The sequence below is a fragment of the Artibeus jamaicensis genome, unplaced genomic scaffold (genome assembly GCF_021234435.1).
Source record: "Artibeus jamaicensis isolate MK-2021 breed Jamaican fruit bat unplaced genomic scaffold, CSHL_Jam_final scaffold_1964, whole genome shotgun sequence".
Lineage (NCBI taxonomy): Eukaryota > Metazoa > Chordata > Mammalia > Chiroptera > Phyllostomidae > Artibeus > Artibeus jamaicensis.
Genome location: NW_026522030.1, coordinates 57,371,650 through 57,387,231, shown reverse-complemented (window position 1 = coordinate 57,387,231; position 15,582 = coordinate 57,371,650). Strand labels below are relative to the sequence as shown.

General features: G+C 35.5%; 1 protein-coding gene across 1 annotated transcript in view; it reads right to left on the bottom strand.

Annotated features, from left to right (window-relative positions):
- FOCAD (focadhesin) overlaps positions 1-15,582 on the bottom strand; it is a 321,710-nt gene that overhangs the window by 95,275 nt on the left and 210,853 nt on the right. The window contains exon 21 of the mRNA XM_053656269.1: positions 13,318-13,439. Coding sequence (XP_053512244.1) covers positions 13,318-13,439 — 122 coding nt within the window. The remainder of the gene's footprint in view (positions 1-13,317; positions 13,440-15,582) is intronic.

The following is a 15,582-nucleotide window of genomic DNA, read 5'->3' as shown; positions in this document are numbered from 1 at the left end:
CATGAGGAAGCCGACTCAGAGGCTACTTACTGCATGCAACAAGCCAGGTAAGGAATAATGGTGGCTCAGACAGTCGTACCAGTAACACTACAGAATAATAGTCTTTAAGTATTTAGCTATGTAGATATTTTTGCCCCACCCAAATTGTTAAGGAAAATGCCGACATATAAAACAGAAGACAGAGAATTCAACCTTGTCCAGATGAAGTCAGGGCAAAGGCTGGGGATTTGGCACTCAGCCCTCTTGATCATCAGACCCCGGTTTGTGGTGGCTCCTAGGACTCTTTAAGCAGTTTAACCAGAGGGATACAAAAGAGATCTGTGGTTTTAAGTAGACAGGGGAGGGGGATGGGGTTGACTACAAAGGAGCGCAGGGAATTTTTAGGGTGATGAAACTGTTCTCATTTTGACTGTGGTACTGGTTACAGGAAGGGGTATACTGTTTAAATTCATAGAACTATACACTAAACGGTATAAAACCTACTGTATGCGTATTATACCTCAACAAAAATAAAATTAAAAAGACATAGTTTCTCTTTACTAAATAGAAATCACTATTTTTAGAACATGTACTTCTCACCCACACACCTTGCTCCACCTATTACACACTGTACATTTCTTAGTCATCATCATTCAAAACCCACTCTTGTACTCATTGTTCCTTTTTCTACCAATACTATCTATCAATTTCTCAGTCACACAAGTTTAAAACTTCTGGTTTCTTCTGGACTTCTTTATCTCCCCTAACTCAACTACCAACCCTACCTTTGCTCTGAAATGTTTATTATATTTGTTCCTACTTTCTTCCTCATAGGTTTAGTCCTAATTCCTGCCTAGATTACTGAGGTCACCTAAGTAATCCCCTAAAACTAAAATCTTTCTTCCTCCTTCTTTTTTCATCCTCACTCAGGGAAATGTTTATTGATTTCAGACAGAGCAAGTGAGCAATAAACAATGATCTGTTGCCTCCCATAAGTGTCCCAACCAGGGATTGAACCCACAACATTTTGGTGCATGGAACGACACTCCAACCAACTAAGCCACCCAGTCAGGGCCTTTCCTCCTTCTAGTGCACCCTAAATGGCACAGCTACTATCACATTAACTCAGAACTTCTCTTCAGAAACCCTTGATGGTTCCTTAAAGAATAAAGTTCAAACTCTTTTGAACTTTGTTCAAAGACTTTTAGACTCAAAAGTACAACATTTACTTTAAGAAATAATTGTTCTTATGTTAGAACTCTGCTGGCCAAGATCCTCAACCCACCTCCCCACTTGATCTTCTGCTCTTCTCTTTCATTTAACCTGTATTCTGGCTGAACTGGATTATAATCCAGTCACCGAGCCTCCCCTATATTCAATAGGACCTTTGCACCCACTGTTTCCTCTTTGTTTAATGCCATTTCCCTCTCATCGGTACTTACAGAAATAATGTCTAGTACACGATCCTCTCCTCTGACAGTCAATGAGTTCAATCTTAGATTATTTGTGTAAGGATTTTAACCTCATACAATCCTACAGGCAGAGATCATGCATGTCCTGTTCATCCCGGAATCTTTCCTGTGGCACCCATAACAGTGTCTTGCACGTAAGTGTTCAATTAAGTACCTGCTGACTTTAAACAAACTAAATGTATTTGCTTTAAAACAAAATTTTGTCAAGTGAAAACTATACTACCATAACAAGTGATCACAAAAGATTACGATGTACAACTTTCAATCATGCTAGAAGCACAATTTTAGAAAACTTTTTTTAGTGGAAACACCAAAACTCAAACAACAGGTTGTTGAGGATGCAATTATTTGAAATTTTATAAAAGCTTGTCCAAAATGTTCTGGCCAGGAAATGTTTCATTCCAGATAAGAACACAGTGCGTGACAAGGCAAAACTTTAAAGCCAGTATGATAAAATTTATAGTTTGAAATTTCCTAACCAAACTTACAGCCTCTAATTAAGTAGATCTGAAATACTAGCTGAACAGAAAATACTCTGCTCAGGCACACAGTTCACAATGTAGGGCAATTCTGACAACAGAATGAAAAGTAGATCTTGTTTCCTCACTGATACATGTCTTACTGGAAGGCCTACATGGTGCCCCAATGAGTTAATTTACTGTTCGGAATACACTGCCTAAAAATTTGGTATTATTTCCTGCCTCTGGCTGATCATAACAAGTGAGATTATTTGTTTATCAGAAAATACCCTTTTAACAGCCCCTCATTAAATACTACGAATCAATAAGGCAAGCTTTAATTGTCAAACTAGAACGAGATAAAGTAAGGCAGCATGTAAGAATGACAAGTAAACTTCTGACTATTGATTTAAAGCCCCAGTTTCACAAAGGCATTTTTTCATGCTCCCCAGATATATGTATTATCCAAATAATAAAAGTATTTAACTTCAGTTGCTACAGACACATGAATAGCAAGCCACCACATTTGGTCTGTGACAAACACACACACTCCTCCCACATTCCCAGGAGAAAAATCATTTGTACTTAGTGTTAGAGACCCCCAAAGCCATTCAATATCCCATTGTTTACATATAAGACATAATAGGCTTCAATTTTCTGTCAATACTAATCTTGTTTGCCCAAAACAATGTTTTTTTATTCCTATTCTATGACAAACAGTGACTGGAAGACAAGAAGGGAGGACTTATGGACACATTTTTAAAATGACACCCATCTCTTTGAAGGTGCTTTCTGGACATTTAAAACTCTCTCTCTCTCTCTCTCTCTCTCCTTCACCCCTTCTTCTTTCATTCATTCTCTCTCTCTTTGTTCAGTTTGTCTTTCTCCCCTCACCCCTAACCCCCTTCCCCATCAGGGTAATGTCAGCTGGAAAGCTGACAATTCAATCACATCTCAAGCAACCATTTACTGTTATTTAATAGAAGGGGGGAAAGCCAGTTACCATAACAACTCACATCACATAGTAATTATGGAGTCTTTAAAATACAGCAAACCATACTTTTCACGGTGTTTTCTAAGGGGAGTGTATACTAAGCACAGATACTACTTCTCCCAATTACTATTCAGAATTTTCATCTAACGGTTTCATATTGCATGAATGGCTCTACTACTACATGTTCTTTATTATAGATATAAGGGTTGTTAAATAAAGAAGAAACTGAAAGAAAAAGGCAAATACACTCCTTGTATTTTAAATAATGGGCTACATATACCATGTACTTTTGGGCATCTAGGGAAAAAATTAAAGGAGAATGATGAAAACTAATTTATAAGGTAAAAATAATCAAATGATGATCAATAAGAAGAAAGAATTTAGAAGCAAAGATTTCCTTCAGAGAAGTGCCACCAATAAGTCCAGATAAGGTTATGCTGAAATAAAAATGAGAAAAGAACTCACTGCCTAATGTGGAGGTAGAAATATAGTTGGGAGCAGCAGCAGGACCAGGGAGAATTTGCATGTGCCCAAAGACAGAGGAGATGATGAAGCAAGACTGACATTCTCACCAGGGACAAACCAGTATCATTCAACGTAGATGAGAGTGTGATGTCAGAATTAGAAATACCATGGATGATGAGACAGGGAAGGAAAATGTTATTCACCTTCAACTTCCTCATTAACAGGTACCAAGTTAGCTTCAGGATGAGATATAGAAGTTAGGAATCAGAGTAGAAGAGGACAGTCCCTTGAGCTTGGACAAGCCCCAGTAGATCTCAAATGACCCCTGGTTGTGCCCTGTTCAAATGAGCAAAGAGAGAGAGGACACTTAGTTTTAAAGAAATCTCAACAGGAGAGTGATCACAGTAGTCCTTCCAGCAGTCCCCCTTAGCTGCTCTTTTACTTTTTGAGGTTTTAGTTATCATATTCAATTGCAATATAAAAATATTCAAAGGAAAATTCTAGAAATGATTCATAACTGTTAAATTGAGCACCATTCCAAGTACTGTTATAAAATCTTAGGTTTCTTGCTCCACCCTACCCATGATATAAATCATCCCTTTGTCCTGTGTCTCTATGATGTATATACTACCTCCTGGTTAGTCACTTCGTAGCTGTCTCAGGTATCAGCTGGACTGTTGCCATATCACAGTGCTTGTGTTCAAGTATCCCTTATAGTAGCCTAATGCTGTCACAATGTTTATGTCATTTACCTCACTTTATTATGTAAAAAACTGATCAACGCACAACACTGCAAGAAGAAGGGTGAATACAGCACAATAAAATATTTTGAGAGAGAGACCACTCTCTCTCAAATAACTTTAGAGTATATTATTACAATAATTCTATTATACTATTGTTGTTCCTAGTTTATAAATTAAGCTTTATCATAGGTATGCACAGGAAAAAAACCACAGTAAATATAGGGTATAGTACTATCTGTGGCTTCAGGAATTTTCCTGGGAGTCTTGGGATGTAAGGCCCGTTGAAAAAGGGGAGAATACTATATGTAGAATGGCTCCTGGTAGGTCAGATCAAACCCAAATCAGTTTAGATCTGTGTCTTCGAAAAGTAATGTGAGTCAGTTTCACTTTAAAAAAAGTCAGTGATGGCGCCAAACAAGTTGACCAGGGCCAGTCACATGCAGTTCTGACAAAGGTCTACACCAGAGTCTCTGCAGATCTACCTAATATATAGAAACACATGCAAAGAAACAGTTAAAATGGGAAGACAAAGAGACCCCAAATGAAAAACAAGAGAATTATCCAGAAGAACTAGATGAAATGGAGGTAAGCAATTTATCAGATAGAGAGCTTAGAGTAATGATTATAAGAACACTCAACAACATGAAAAAAGGCATAGAAACCATACAAAAGGACCAGTCAGAAATAAAGAATGCAGTATCTGAAATAAATAGTACACTGGAAGGAATAAAATGGTGAAGCAGAGGATCGAATCAGTGATTTGGAAGACAAGGTAGAAAAAAACATGCAGGCAGAGCAGCAAAAAGAAAAAAAATTGAAAAAATGAGGAGACCCTAAGAAATATTTTGAACAGCACGAAGTGTAATAACATTTGCATCATGGGAATACCAAAAGGAAAAGGGGTAGCAAGGGATTGAGAACCTATTTGAAGAAATAATGACTGAGAAATTCCCTAATCTGGTGAAGGAAAAAGACACACAATTCCAGTAAGCTCAGAGAGTCCCAAACAAGTTGGACCCAAAGGCTAACACCGAGACACATCATAATTAAAATAACAAGGCTTAAAGACAAGGAGAGAATCCTAAAAGCTGCAAGAGAAAAGCAGGTAATTACCTACAAGGAAGCACGGATTAGACTGGAATCAGATTACTCAACAGAAACATTTCAGAGCAGAAGAGAGTGGTGTGAAATATTCAAAATGATGAAAAGCAAGGACCTACAACCAAGGCTACTTTACCTGGCAAGGTATCATTTAAAATTGAAGGAGAAATAAGCAGCTTCCCAGACAAGAAAAAGCTAAAGGAATTTGTTAACACCAAAACAGCACTGCAAACAAATGTTAAAGAGCTTGCTTTAAGAAGAAGAAGAAAAAGAAAAGGAAAAAAGATAGGAAAATATCTATCGATAATCACCTTATAAGTTAATGGCTTAAATGTTTCAACTAAAAGACACAGGGTAGCTGAATGAATAAGAAAATTAAGCCTACATATATGCTGCTTCCAAGACACCCACTTCAGATCAAAAGATACCCACACAGAAAGATATTTCATGTAAATGGAAAGGAAAAAAACCCAGGGTAGAAGTACTTATATCGGACAAAATAGACTTTAAAACCAAGGCTATAGTAAGAGACAAACAAGGACACTATATAATGATAAAGGGAATGACCCAACAAGAGGATATAACCTTAGTAAACATTTTCTCACCTAACACAGAAGCACCTAAATATGTGAAGCAAATCTTGATGGACATAAAGGGAGAGATAGACAGAAATACAGTCATAGTTGGGGATTTTAACACCCCACTGACTTTGATCGACAGATCTGCCAGGTAGAAAATCAACAAGGAGACAGTGGACTTAAACATATACTAGATCAAATGGACTTAATTGATAACTTCACAGCATTTCACCCCAAAGCAGCAGAATATACATACATTTCAAGTGCACATGGAATGTTTTCTAGGACAGACTACATGTTAGGACAAAAAAAACAAGTCTCAATAAATTTAAGAAGATTGAAATCATATCAAGCATCTTCTCTGACCACAATGTTATTGAATTAGAAATCAATCACAAGAACACTGAAAAACATGCAAAGACATGGAAGCTAAATAACAAGTTATTAAACAACAAATAGGTCAACACAAGATCAAGGAAGAAATCAAAAGATACCTTGAAACAAATGAAAATGAGGACACAATAATCCAAAATCTGTGGGACACAGGAAAAGCAACTCTTACTGGGAAATTAATAGCATTACAGGCCTATCTCAAAAAAAAAAGAAAGAAAGAAAAAAGTTCAAATAAATAATCTAACTTTACATTTAAAGAAACTTGTAAAAAAATGACAAGAAAAGCCCAAAAGTGAGTAGAAAGATCATAGCAGGAATAAATGGAATAGAGTCTTAAAAAAAAAACCACCACAAAAGATCAATGCATCTAAGAGCTGGTTCTTTGAAAAGATAAACAAGTTTGACAAACCTTTCACCAGGCTTATCAAGAAAAAAAGAAAAAGAACCCAAGTAAATAAATTCAGAAATGAAAGAGAAGAAATAACAACGGACACCAAAGAAATACAAGGGATTATATGAAAATATTCTGAGCAACCACATCCCAACAAACTGGACAACCTGGATGAAATGGATAAATCCCTAGAAACATACGATGTTGTAAAACTAAATCAGGAAAATAAGAAAATATGAATAGACAGATTATCCCTAGTGAAATGGAAGCAGTAATCCAAAAAAAAAAAAAAAAAAAAAAACCAAAAAACCTCCCAACAAACCAAAGCCCTAGACTGGACGTCTTCACAGGTGAATTTTACCAAACATTCTGAGAAGGACTAAAACCTCTCCTCCTCAAACTATTTCATAAGATTCAAAAGGAGAGAAGACTCCCATCATTTTCTAGCTCAGCATTAAGATAAAAACAAAAAATTATAAGCCAATATCCCTGATGAACACAGATGCTAAAATCCTTGACAAAATATTAGCAAGCTGAATACAGCAATGCATCAAAAAGGTCATAGACCATGATCAAGTGGGATTTATTCAGGAAATGCTAGGTTGGTACAACATTTGCAAATCAATAAATGTGATTCACCACATTTATTCGGGAAATGCTAGGTTGGTACAACATTTGCAAATCAATAAATGTGGCTCCTTATACCACACACAAAATGAAGAATATCAATGATCATATCAATAGATGCAGAAAAAGCATTTGATAAATTCCTGTACCCATTTATGATAAAAACTCTCAGAAAGTGGGAATAGAGGGAACATACCTCAACATAATAAAGGCTATACATGGCAATAGGCAAAAACTACAAGTGTTCTCCTTAAGGTCAGAAACAAGACAGGGATGTTGGCTTTCACCTCTCTTATTCAACATAGTACAGGAAACCCTAGCCCTGCAGTCAGAAAAGAAGAAAGAAAAGGCATCCAAATTGGAAAGGAAGAAGTAAAACTGTCATTATTTGCAGATGACATGATACTGTACATACAGATCCCCAAAGATTCCACCAAGAAACTTCTAGAACTGATAAATGAATTCAGCAAATTAGCAGAAAACAAAATTAATATCTAGAAATTAGCTGCCTTTTTATATGACAATAATGAATTAATAGACAGGGAAATTAAGAAAACAATCCCATGCACAATTGCTTCAGAAATTATAAAATACCTAGGAATAACCCTAACCAAGGATGTAAAAGACCTGTACACCAAAAATTGTAAGACACTGAAGAAAGAAATTGAAGAATATACAAATAAGTGGAAGCACATACCATATTCATGGATAGGAAAAATTAGCATCGTTAAAATGTCCATACAACCCAGAGCAATCCATAGATTCAATACAATTCCTATCAAGGTTCCAATGATGTGTTTCACAGAACTAGAACAAAAACTTGTATGGAATCACAAAAGGCCCCGGGTACCAACAGCAATACTAAGAAAGAATAAAGTTGGAGAAATCACACTACCTAATATGAAATTACACTATATGCCATACTAATCAAAACAGCATGGTAGTGGCATAAAAATAAACACATAGATCTATGGAACAAAGTAGAGCCCAGAAATAAACCCACACCTTTATAGTCAATTAATATTTGACAGAGGATGCAAGCACATACAATGGGCTAAAGATAGTTTATTCAATAAATGGTATTAGGAAAATTGGACAGATACATGCAAAAAAATGAAACTAGACTAGCTCCTTATGCCACACACAAGCATAAATTCAAAATGGATCAAAGACTTAAATGTTAGACACAAAACCATAAAAATCATAGAAGAAAACATAAGAAGCAAAATCTTGGACATTGCTTGTAACAATATTTTATTGGATACATCTCCACAGGCAAGGGAAACAAAAGAAAAAATAAATAGATGGGACTATATCAAACTAAAAAGCTTTTTCACAGCAATGGAAATAATCAACAAAAAGACAACCCACAGAATAGGTAGTATTCGCTGATATATCTGATAAGGGGTTAATATCCAAAGTTTAAAGAACTTACAAAACTCAACACCGAAAAAAAAACCCCAAACAACCCAATTAAAAATTGGGTAAAAGACCAGACTAGACACTTATCCAAAGAGGACATACAGATGGCCAATAGATGTATGAAAAGATGTTTAACATCACTAATCATCAGAGAAATATAAATTAATACCACAATGAGATATCTCATTTCTATCAGAATCATCATCATCAAGAGATCAACAAACAACAGGTACTGGCGAGGATGTGGAGAAAGGGGAAACCTTTTGCACTGTTGATGGGAATGCAAACTGGAGCAACCACTGTGGAAGGCAGTATGGAGATACCTCAAAAAATTAAAAATGGATGTGCTTTTCAACTCAGTGATCCCACTTCTGAGCATGTATCTGAAAGAACCCAAAACTCTAATTCCAGAGAACAACAGCAGCCCTATGTTAATTGCAGCATTATTTACAATCACTGAGATATGGGAGAAGCTCAAGTAGACATCCATCTGTAGATGAGTGGATAAAACAACTATGGGACAGGTACGGAATGGAACTCTACTTGGCTGTAAAAAAGATAATTTTACCCTTTGAAACAATATGGACAGACCTGGAGAACATTACACTAAGTAAAATAAGCCAGGCAGAGCATGACAAATATTATCTGATATCACTCATATGTGGAATTTAATGAACAAACCGAACTAACAAAGAAAATGGGAACAGGCTCAGATGGAGAGCAGAATGACAGCTGTGGAGGGGGTGGGGGTGAGGGGTAGAAGAACTGAGAAAAAAGGGAAAAGAACTGGACATGGACAGCAGTGTGGTGATTACTGCAGGCATGGGGATATAAGGGGGATAAATGGTAATGGGACAAAAATACAATAAAGATTAAATTTTAAAAGAAGTTAATGAAAAAAAGAATTTTCCTCCAAAAGAACAGGACATAACATTTTCCAAAATGATTCATCACTAATTCTAGAAATAGCTAGCTTCCCATGATTTGGAAATTACTTGAGTTAACTAACATAGTTAATTGAGAAATATTGGCAATTAAATTAAGCAAAATATACTTCAAAATATGAAGAGCATAGCTCTTGAATATTCATATCAAAATTATTTTACCCATATGAATTTATTCACTCACTCACCCACTTATAGCTGTGAGCCTTAAGAAGGCCACAGAATATCCTGTAGGGGTATGTAATCTTTAGCAGGGAGGAGAGGCTAAACCATATAAATGAATAACAATACAAAGCAGTACCTAAGAGCTTGTTCAGATGACAATAATGTCGTTTCTTAGTAAGACCTTAACAATTATAAGATTCACCACCAACTTAGTAACAACATTTTTGGGAAAAGAAAACTATCCCACTACATGTACATATGAAAGATAAGATACATCCAAGCATTAAAAGATCATAATCATTAATTCAACAAACATTTATGAAGTGTGTACTACATACCAGTAATACCAGGCACTGGAGCTAAACATGACAAAAAAAACAAACCCAAAGACCTCCCCGATTTTACACTTTCAAAAGGCAGAAAGACACTAATTGTGTGTGCTGTGCCAATCAAATCCATTCTTCAGGTTTAGTAGGGACAGATGGACGGATGGATGGAAGAATAAATGGATGTACAGACAAACTGACAGGTAGGTAGGTAGACCAAATAGACAGATATGAACGGATAGGTGAATAGACAGACAGGTACAGATGGAGAGATAGACAGGCAGACAAACAGCTGGCCAGATAAAATGAATTCATAGTTACAAAGATTCCTAAAGAAACCTCCAAGCCTGGAATATTCTATTGTATCAAAAATGTAAAGAAATATTATTTATTATGATAGCATTACCCTGACAACACACCACACAAAAATACTAGAAGGAAACTACATAACAATATCCCTCATGACCATAGATTTAAACATTCCTAATCAATTATTATTAGCAAATCAAATTCAGCAATGTATAGATAGGATAATACATTGTGATCAAGTTGAGTTTATCACAGCAATGCGGGTTTGGTTCACAATAGAAAAATCTACCAAAATAATTCCCCACATTAACACACTAAAAAAGTATACAATCATCTTGAAAGATGTGGGAAAAAAAACATTTGACGAGACTCAACATTCATTCCTGAAAAACAAAAAAAATCTCAGCAATTTAGGAACAAAAGGAAACTTTGTCAACCCAATGAAGGATATGTACAAACCCTCCATACTAACATCACATTTAATGTTATTAAGCTGAACGCTTTCCCCGAAGACTGTGCACAAGAACACCCTCTCTCAGCACTCCTCGTCAACACTGCGTTGGAGAGCCCTACACAGAGCAATTAGGCAAATGTATACAGAGGCGGTGAGAGCAGACACTCTGTATGTATTATATCCACAGACCAGAAATTCAATTAGATGTTTTTGCTTTCATTTCCAACTGTTCATTACTAGTATGCAAACACATAATCAATATGTTTCTATGACCTTAATAAACCCACTTACACAGTATTGTACTTTTTTTGTAGATTCTTTTTGTTTTCATTATGATGTCTATAAATAGAGATGGTGCGAATTCAAAATGGGACGGTCAACTATGAAAACATTTTGGAAGTATCTTATTAATATTTTCAACCACTATATAAACTAGCAGACCCACTCCTAGGTATTTATTTACTCAAAAGAAATGAAAACAAATGGCCACAAATATACCTGCATGGGAATGCTTATAGCAGCTTTAGTCATAATTGCCAAAAACTGGCAACAACCCAAAGACCCATAAATGGGTGAACTTGAAACACCCATGATAGTTTTTTCTTAAAATAAAATAACACAGAATAATGTAGAGATAGGAAGCAAAATGGAGTTTTAAGAAACTTCAGCTAGAAAAATATCAAATGGACCGCAACAATAAAAAGACTGGAAGCAAGAAGAAGAGCTAGGAAATACTAGAGTCATTTTCTAACGATCCAAAGGTATTTTTAAAATGTGCTCTGCTTAACCTGGTATAGGGTAGTTCAAGGACTGTGGATTGACCCTGCACGGTTTTCAGCCTGCAGGCACCGCTCCATGATTTCGAGCATGTTAACAGTACCATCCTCACAGTGTTAATGTAAAGATAAAATAAATTAACATCTATGTAGCAATTTTTAAAGTGCCTGAGCTGGTTATTAGCTATTATTATTGCAAATGTTATTCTTGTTAAGCAGCTCTTAAAACTGTTATTAATCCTACCATAGCTTTGGCAGAATCCTGTCCAACATATCTTTTGATTGACTCCTAAAATAATGATCTTAATTTTCTCATCTCTTTGAAATCTTCTAGACATTCTATAACAGTAGTAGTAAGTATCTTAACCCAAATATTTCATCTGTTCATATCTAAAGCATACCTTATAAGTTTTGATACCATTTGCTGAATTTATTAGATACCTACTGCTATCCTCCACATTCGCACTTTTTGTTTCTGTTCTGATTCTGAATATTAAAATCAGCTTTCCAGTAATATTTGATACCTTGATTATCCTTCAAATACCTAAGTGCACAGCTTATAAGCACAAAAAGGTAACAAATTTCTCCCATCTCTACACCAACTAATAAGATTCTAGAAAAAACATATCTAGAAATCACCTATGTTTTTCCTTCTTTCATAAAAGTAAACCTCTCTACTTCGTAGAGAATCAGTGATCTTCCCAAATCTTTCTTCCCTCCTTCGTTAAATGAAGATACTGTATTAGACGAAAATGGTTCTGAACCAAATGTTTACATAATTTGAACTCCAACTAAATATATTAAAGGAGCACAGGTGGCATAGGATAAAGATGCTTCTTTAAAAATCAGTTTTGCTAACTGGTGGTAATTGGAATATAACTAAACCAAATTAATAATGCCAAGATTTATAAATTGTGCATCAATATAAGATTTAGTACATAGCACAGAAGCCCTATTTTTACATCATCTCCATTAATTTTTCTAGTATAATTTATATTTTTCTATTTATAGCTGCTGTATAAATTACATATATATAAAATAAATCTCTTTGCTGTGATATTTTGCTTTCATTCATACATTTTAATTTATATACATTTGAATGAGCAACTGCCATAAAAAGTTTAAAAAACAACAATAAAAACACACATTTCCCAAGTAACTTCCATCTTTCCACATCCTTCAGGTATTGCTATATTTGCAATGATCAGATTTCATGCAAATCTTGCAATGGCATCACAAAGCTTTATTTTAAAAGTGTAGTTGAAAAGTAAAATAAACACTAAAATCAAAGTTTTTTTTAACCTAAGCATTTTTATTTACTATTAATTTCTTACATTCACAAAATATAAACACTCATGCCCTACATACTTGCAAAGGATTAGAATTTTAAAAATATGCAAAATAATATCTTTAAATAACAAGTTGGTATTTATTCTTTACAATGGAAGTTAAAAATTGATGAAATAACCCAATAGAGACTATTCCCAAATATTAGGCTGGGCATTAGGGGAAGCAGGCCAGTTTCTCCCAGAGGGTTATTAAAATATTTTAGTATTTAGTTGGGTCAGCTATTTTGGTTGCCTTTTAAAACAACTTAAATTAATTATGATAAAGAGAAAAATTTCCAAATATACACTAAATTTCATGAGCATAAAGTAAAAAGAAAAATATCAAAACAAACAAGGAAGAAGAACCTGTTAGGGTTTTGGAAGGCACCTACCTCATGCACTAGAGCAAGTGAGGTCTGCTTGAAACTGCGCCCTCTATTGGCCATCAGTCGATTCAAAGGTTTACCATCTTTACTCTGATACATTGAAACATCGTAACAAAATAACATACCACCTTAAAAAAAACAACAGAAAAACATTTCTTTTGAAAACTTCATTGATTAGATTCCCAGTAATCCATATTCAATCCATATATATAGAGAATTTACAAATTAAAAGAATTTGCCAAGCAAATTATATTTGGCTATAGGTGTCCAAGGAAAAAGTAGAATGTATAACTTATATTTAAACTATCACTTATTTCAAAGCTTTATTCACTTTTATTTTTTTACATATTTATTTTTTCAACATTTTTTATTGTTGTTCCAGTAGTTTCCTGCCTTTCCTCCTCACCCCAGGCCAACACCCTAGCCCTCCCCACCTCCCTCCCATTTCTATCCCCACTTGTTACTGTCCATGTGTCCTTGATACTTGTTCCTGCAAACCCTTCACCCTTTTCCCCTAGAATGCCCTCCCTCTCCCCTCTGGTCACTGTCAGCCTGTTCTCAATTTCAGTGTCTTTGATTATATTTTGCTTGCTTGTTCATCAAAGCTTTATTCACTTTTAAATAAATGAATAAGTTTACAAGTCATGAGTTCCTTTGAATTTTATGAACTGTTGCTTTAGAGATTTTATTAAGCTTTTTTTAAAAAAAATTACAATTAAAGAGAAATGCTTGCACATATCAATCTCCTGATACCATGGGCTCCTTCAGTTGATACCTACAAGTGGACAAGGTTTTCCTCATACCAGCACTTATGTACATTGATTCTTCCCTTTTCCCTCCCTGCTCCTCTAACCCTTCTCTTCCCAGTCCTTCCTACCCTGATGTATTAAGTTCTCAAACTGAACTTCTAGCTCCAGCTGACCACCAGTATTAGGGGAAAAGTAAGGACAGGCAGACAAGTGCTAGAGTGAGTTGGGGTAGTCTTGGAAACTGCCTGGGTAATTTTAAGCCAATGAAAGACACACTGAAGGACTAAGATAATTTAAAACCGAGATCATTACATTTTTAAACATCTCGTTTTGAAGAATGGTATACACAGACAAAGGTATACACACCATAAGCATACAGAGTTCAGTTAACTCTCATAAACTGAACAAACATGTCTGAGCTCCACCCAGATGAAGAAACAAAACATTACTAACATCCCAGAAGCCTTTCCTGTTTCCTTCCAGTCACATGCAACCCTGTCTCAAAGGTAGCAACCTTCTAGAAACCACTTTGCCTACTATGGTACTTCATATAAATAGAATTAGACTGTAAAATGGCTTTTTAAAAATCTGACTTCAGTCAGCATAATCATTGCAAGAATCATTCATTCTTATTGCTGAATAATATTCCATCATGTGAACAAACCACAATTTATTTATCCATTTTATTGTCAATAGGCATTTAGATAGCCTCCAAGTACAGGGCAACTCAAACAATGCTGCTCATGCACACACTATATATACACCTGTCGTCTAGTGACTTCATTTGGGTTTATCCCTAGGAATGACATACCTCGGTAACAGTATAAATTTATTCAGTACCAGTTTTCCAAAGTGGTTGTACTAACATGCATTCCAGCAGCAGTTCCGGTTGCTCCACATATTTACCAACACTTTGTATTTTCCATCTTTTTTTCTTTATTTATTTTTAAGTATTTTTATTGATTATGCTATTACAGTTTTCCCAATTTTTCCCTTTATCCTCCCTCTGCTCTGCCTCCCCCCCGACCCTTCAACACTGCCCCTCACCTCAGTTCATCGTGTCCATGGGTTGTACCTGTAAGTTCTTTGAGTCCTATTTCCCATACCATTTTTATCTTTCTCCATCTATTTTATGCCTACTACTTATGCTTCTTCTTCCCTGTACCTTCCCCCCCTATTCCTCCCTTCCCCTTCCCCACCAAACTCCCTCTGTATGATGTCCATTTCTCTGATTCCGTTCCTGTCCTGGCTGTTTGCTTAGTTTTTTCTTGTAGGTTTGTTGATAGTTGTGAGTTTGTTGTCATTTTATTGTTCATATTTTTCATCATTTTTTTTTCTTAGTTAAGTCCCTTTAACGTTTCATATAGTAAGGGATTAGTGAGGATGAACTCCTTTAACTTGACCTTATCTGGGAAGGACACTTTATCTGCCCTCCCATTCTAAATGAAAGCTTTGCTGGATAGAGTAATCTTGGATGCAGGTTCTTGTCTTTCATGACTTCAAATACTTCTTTTCAGCCCCT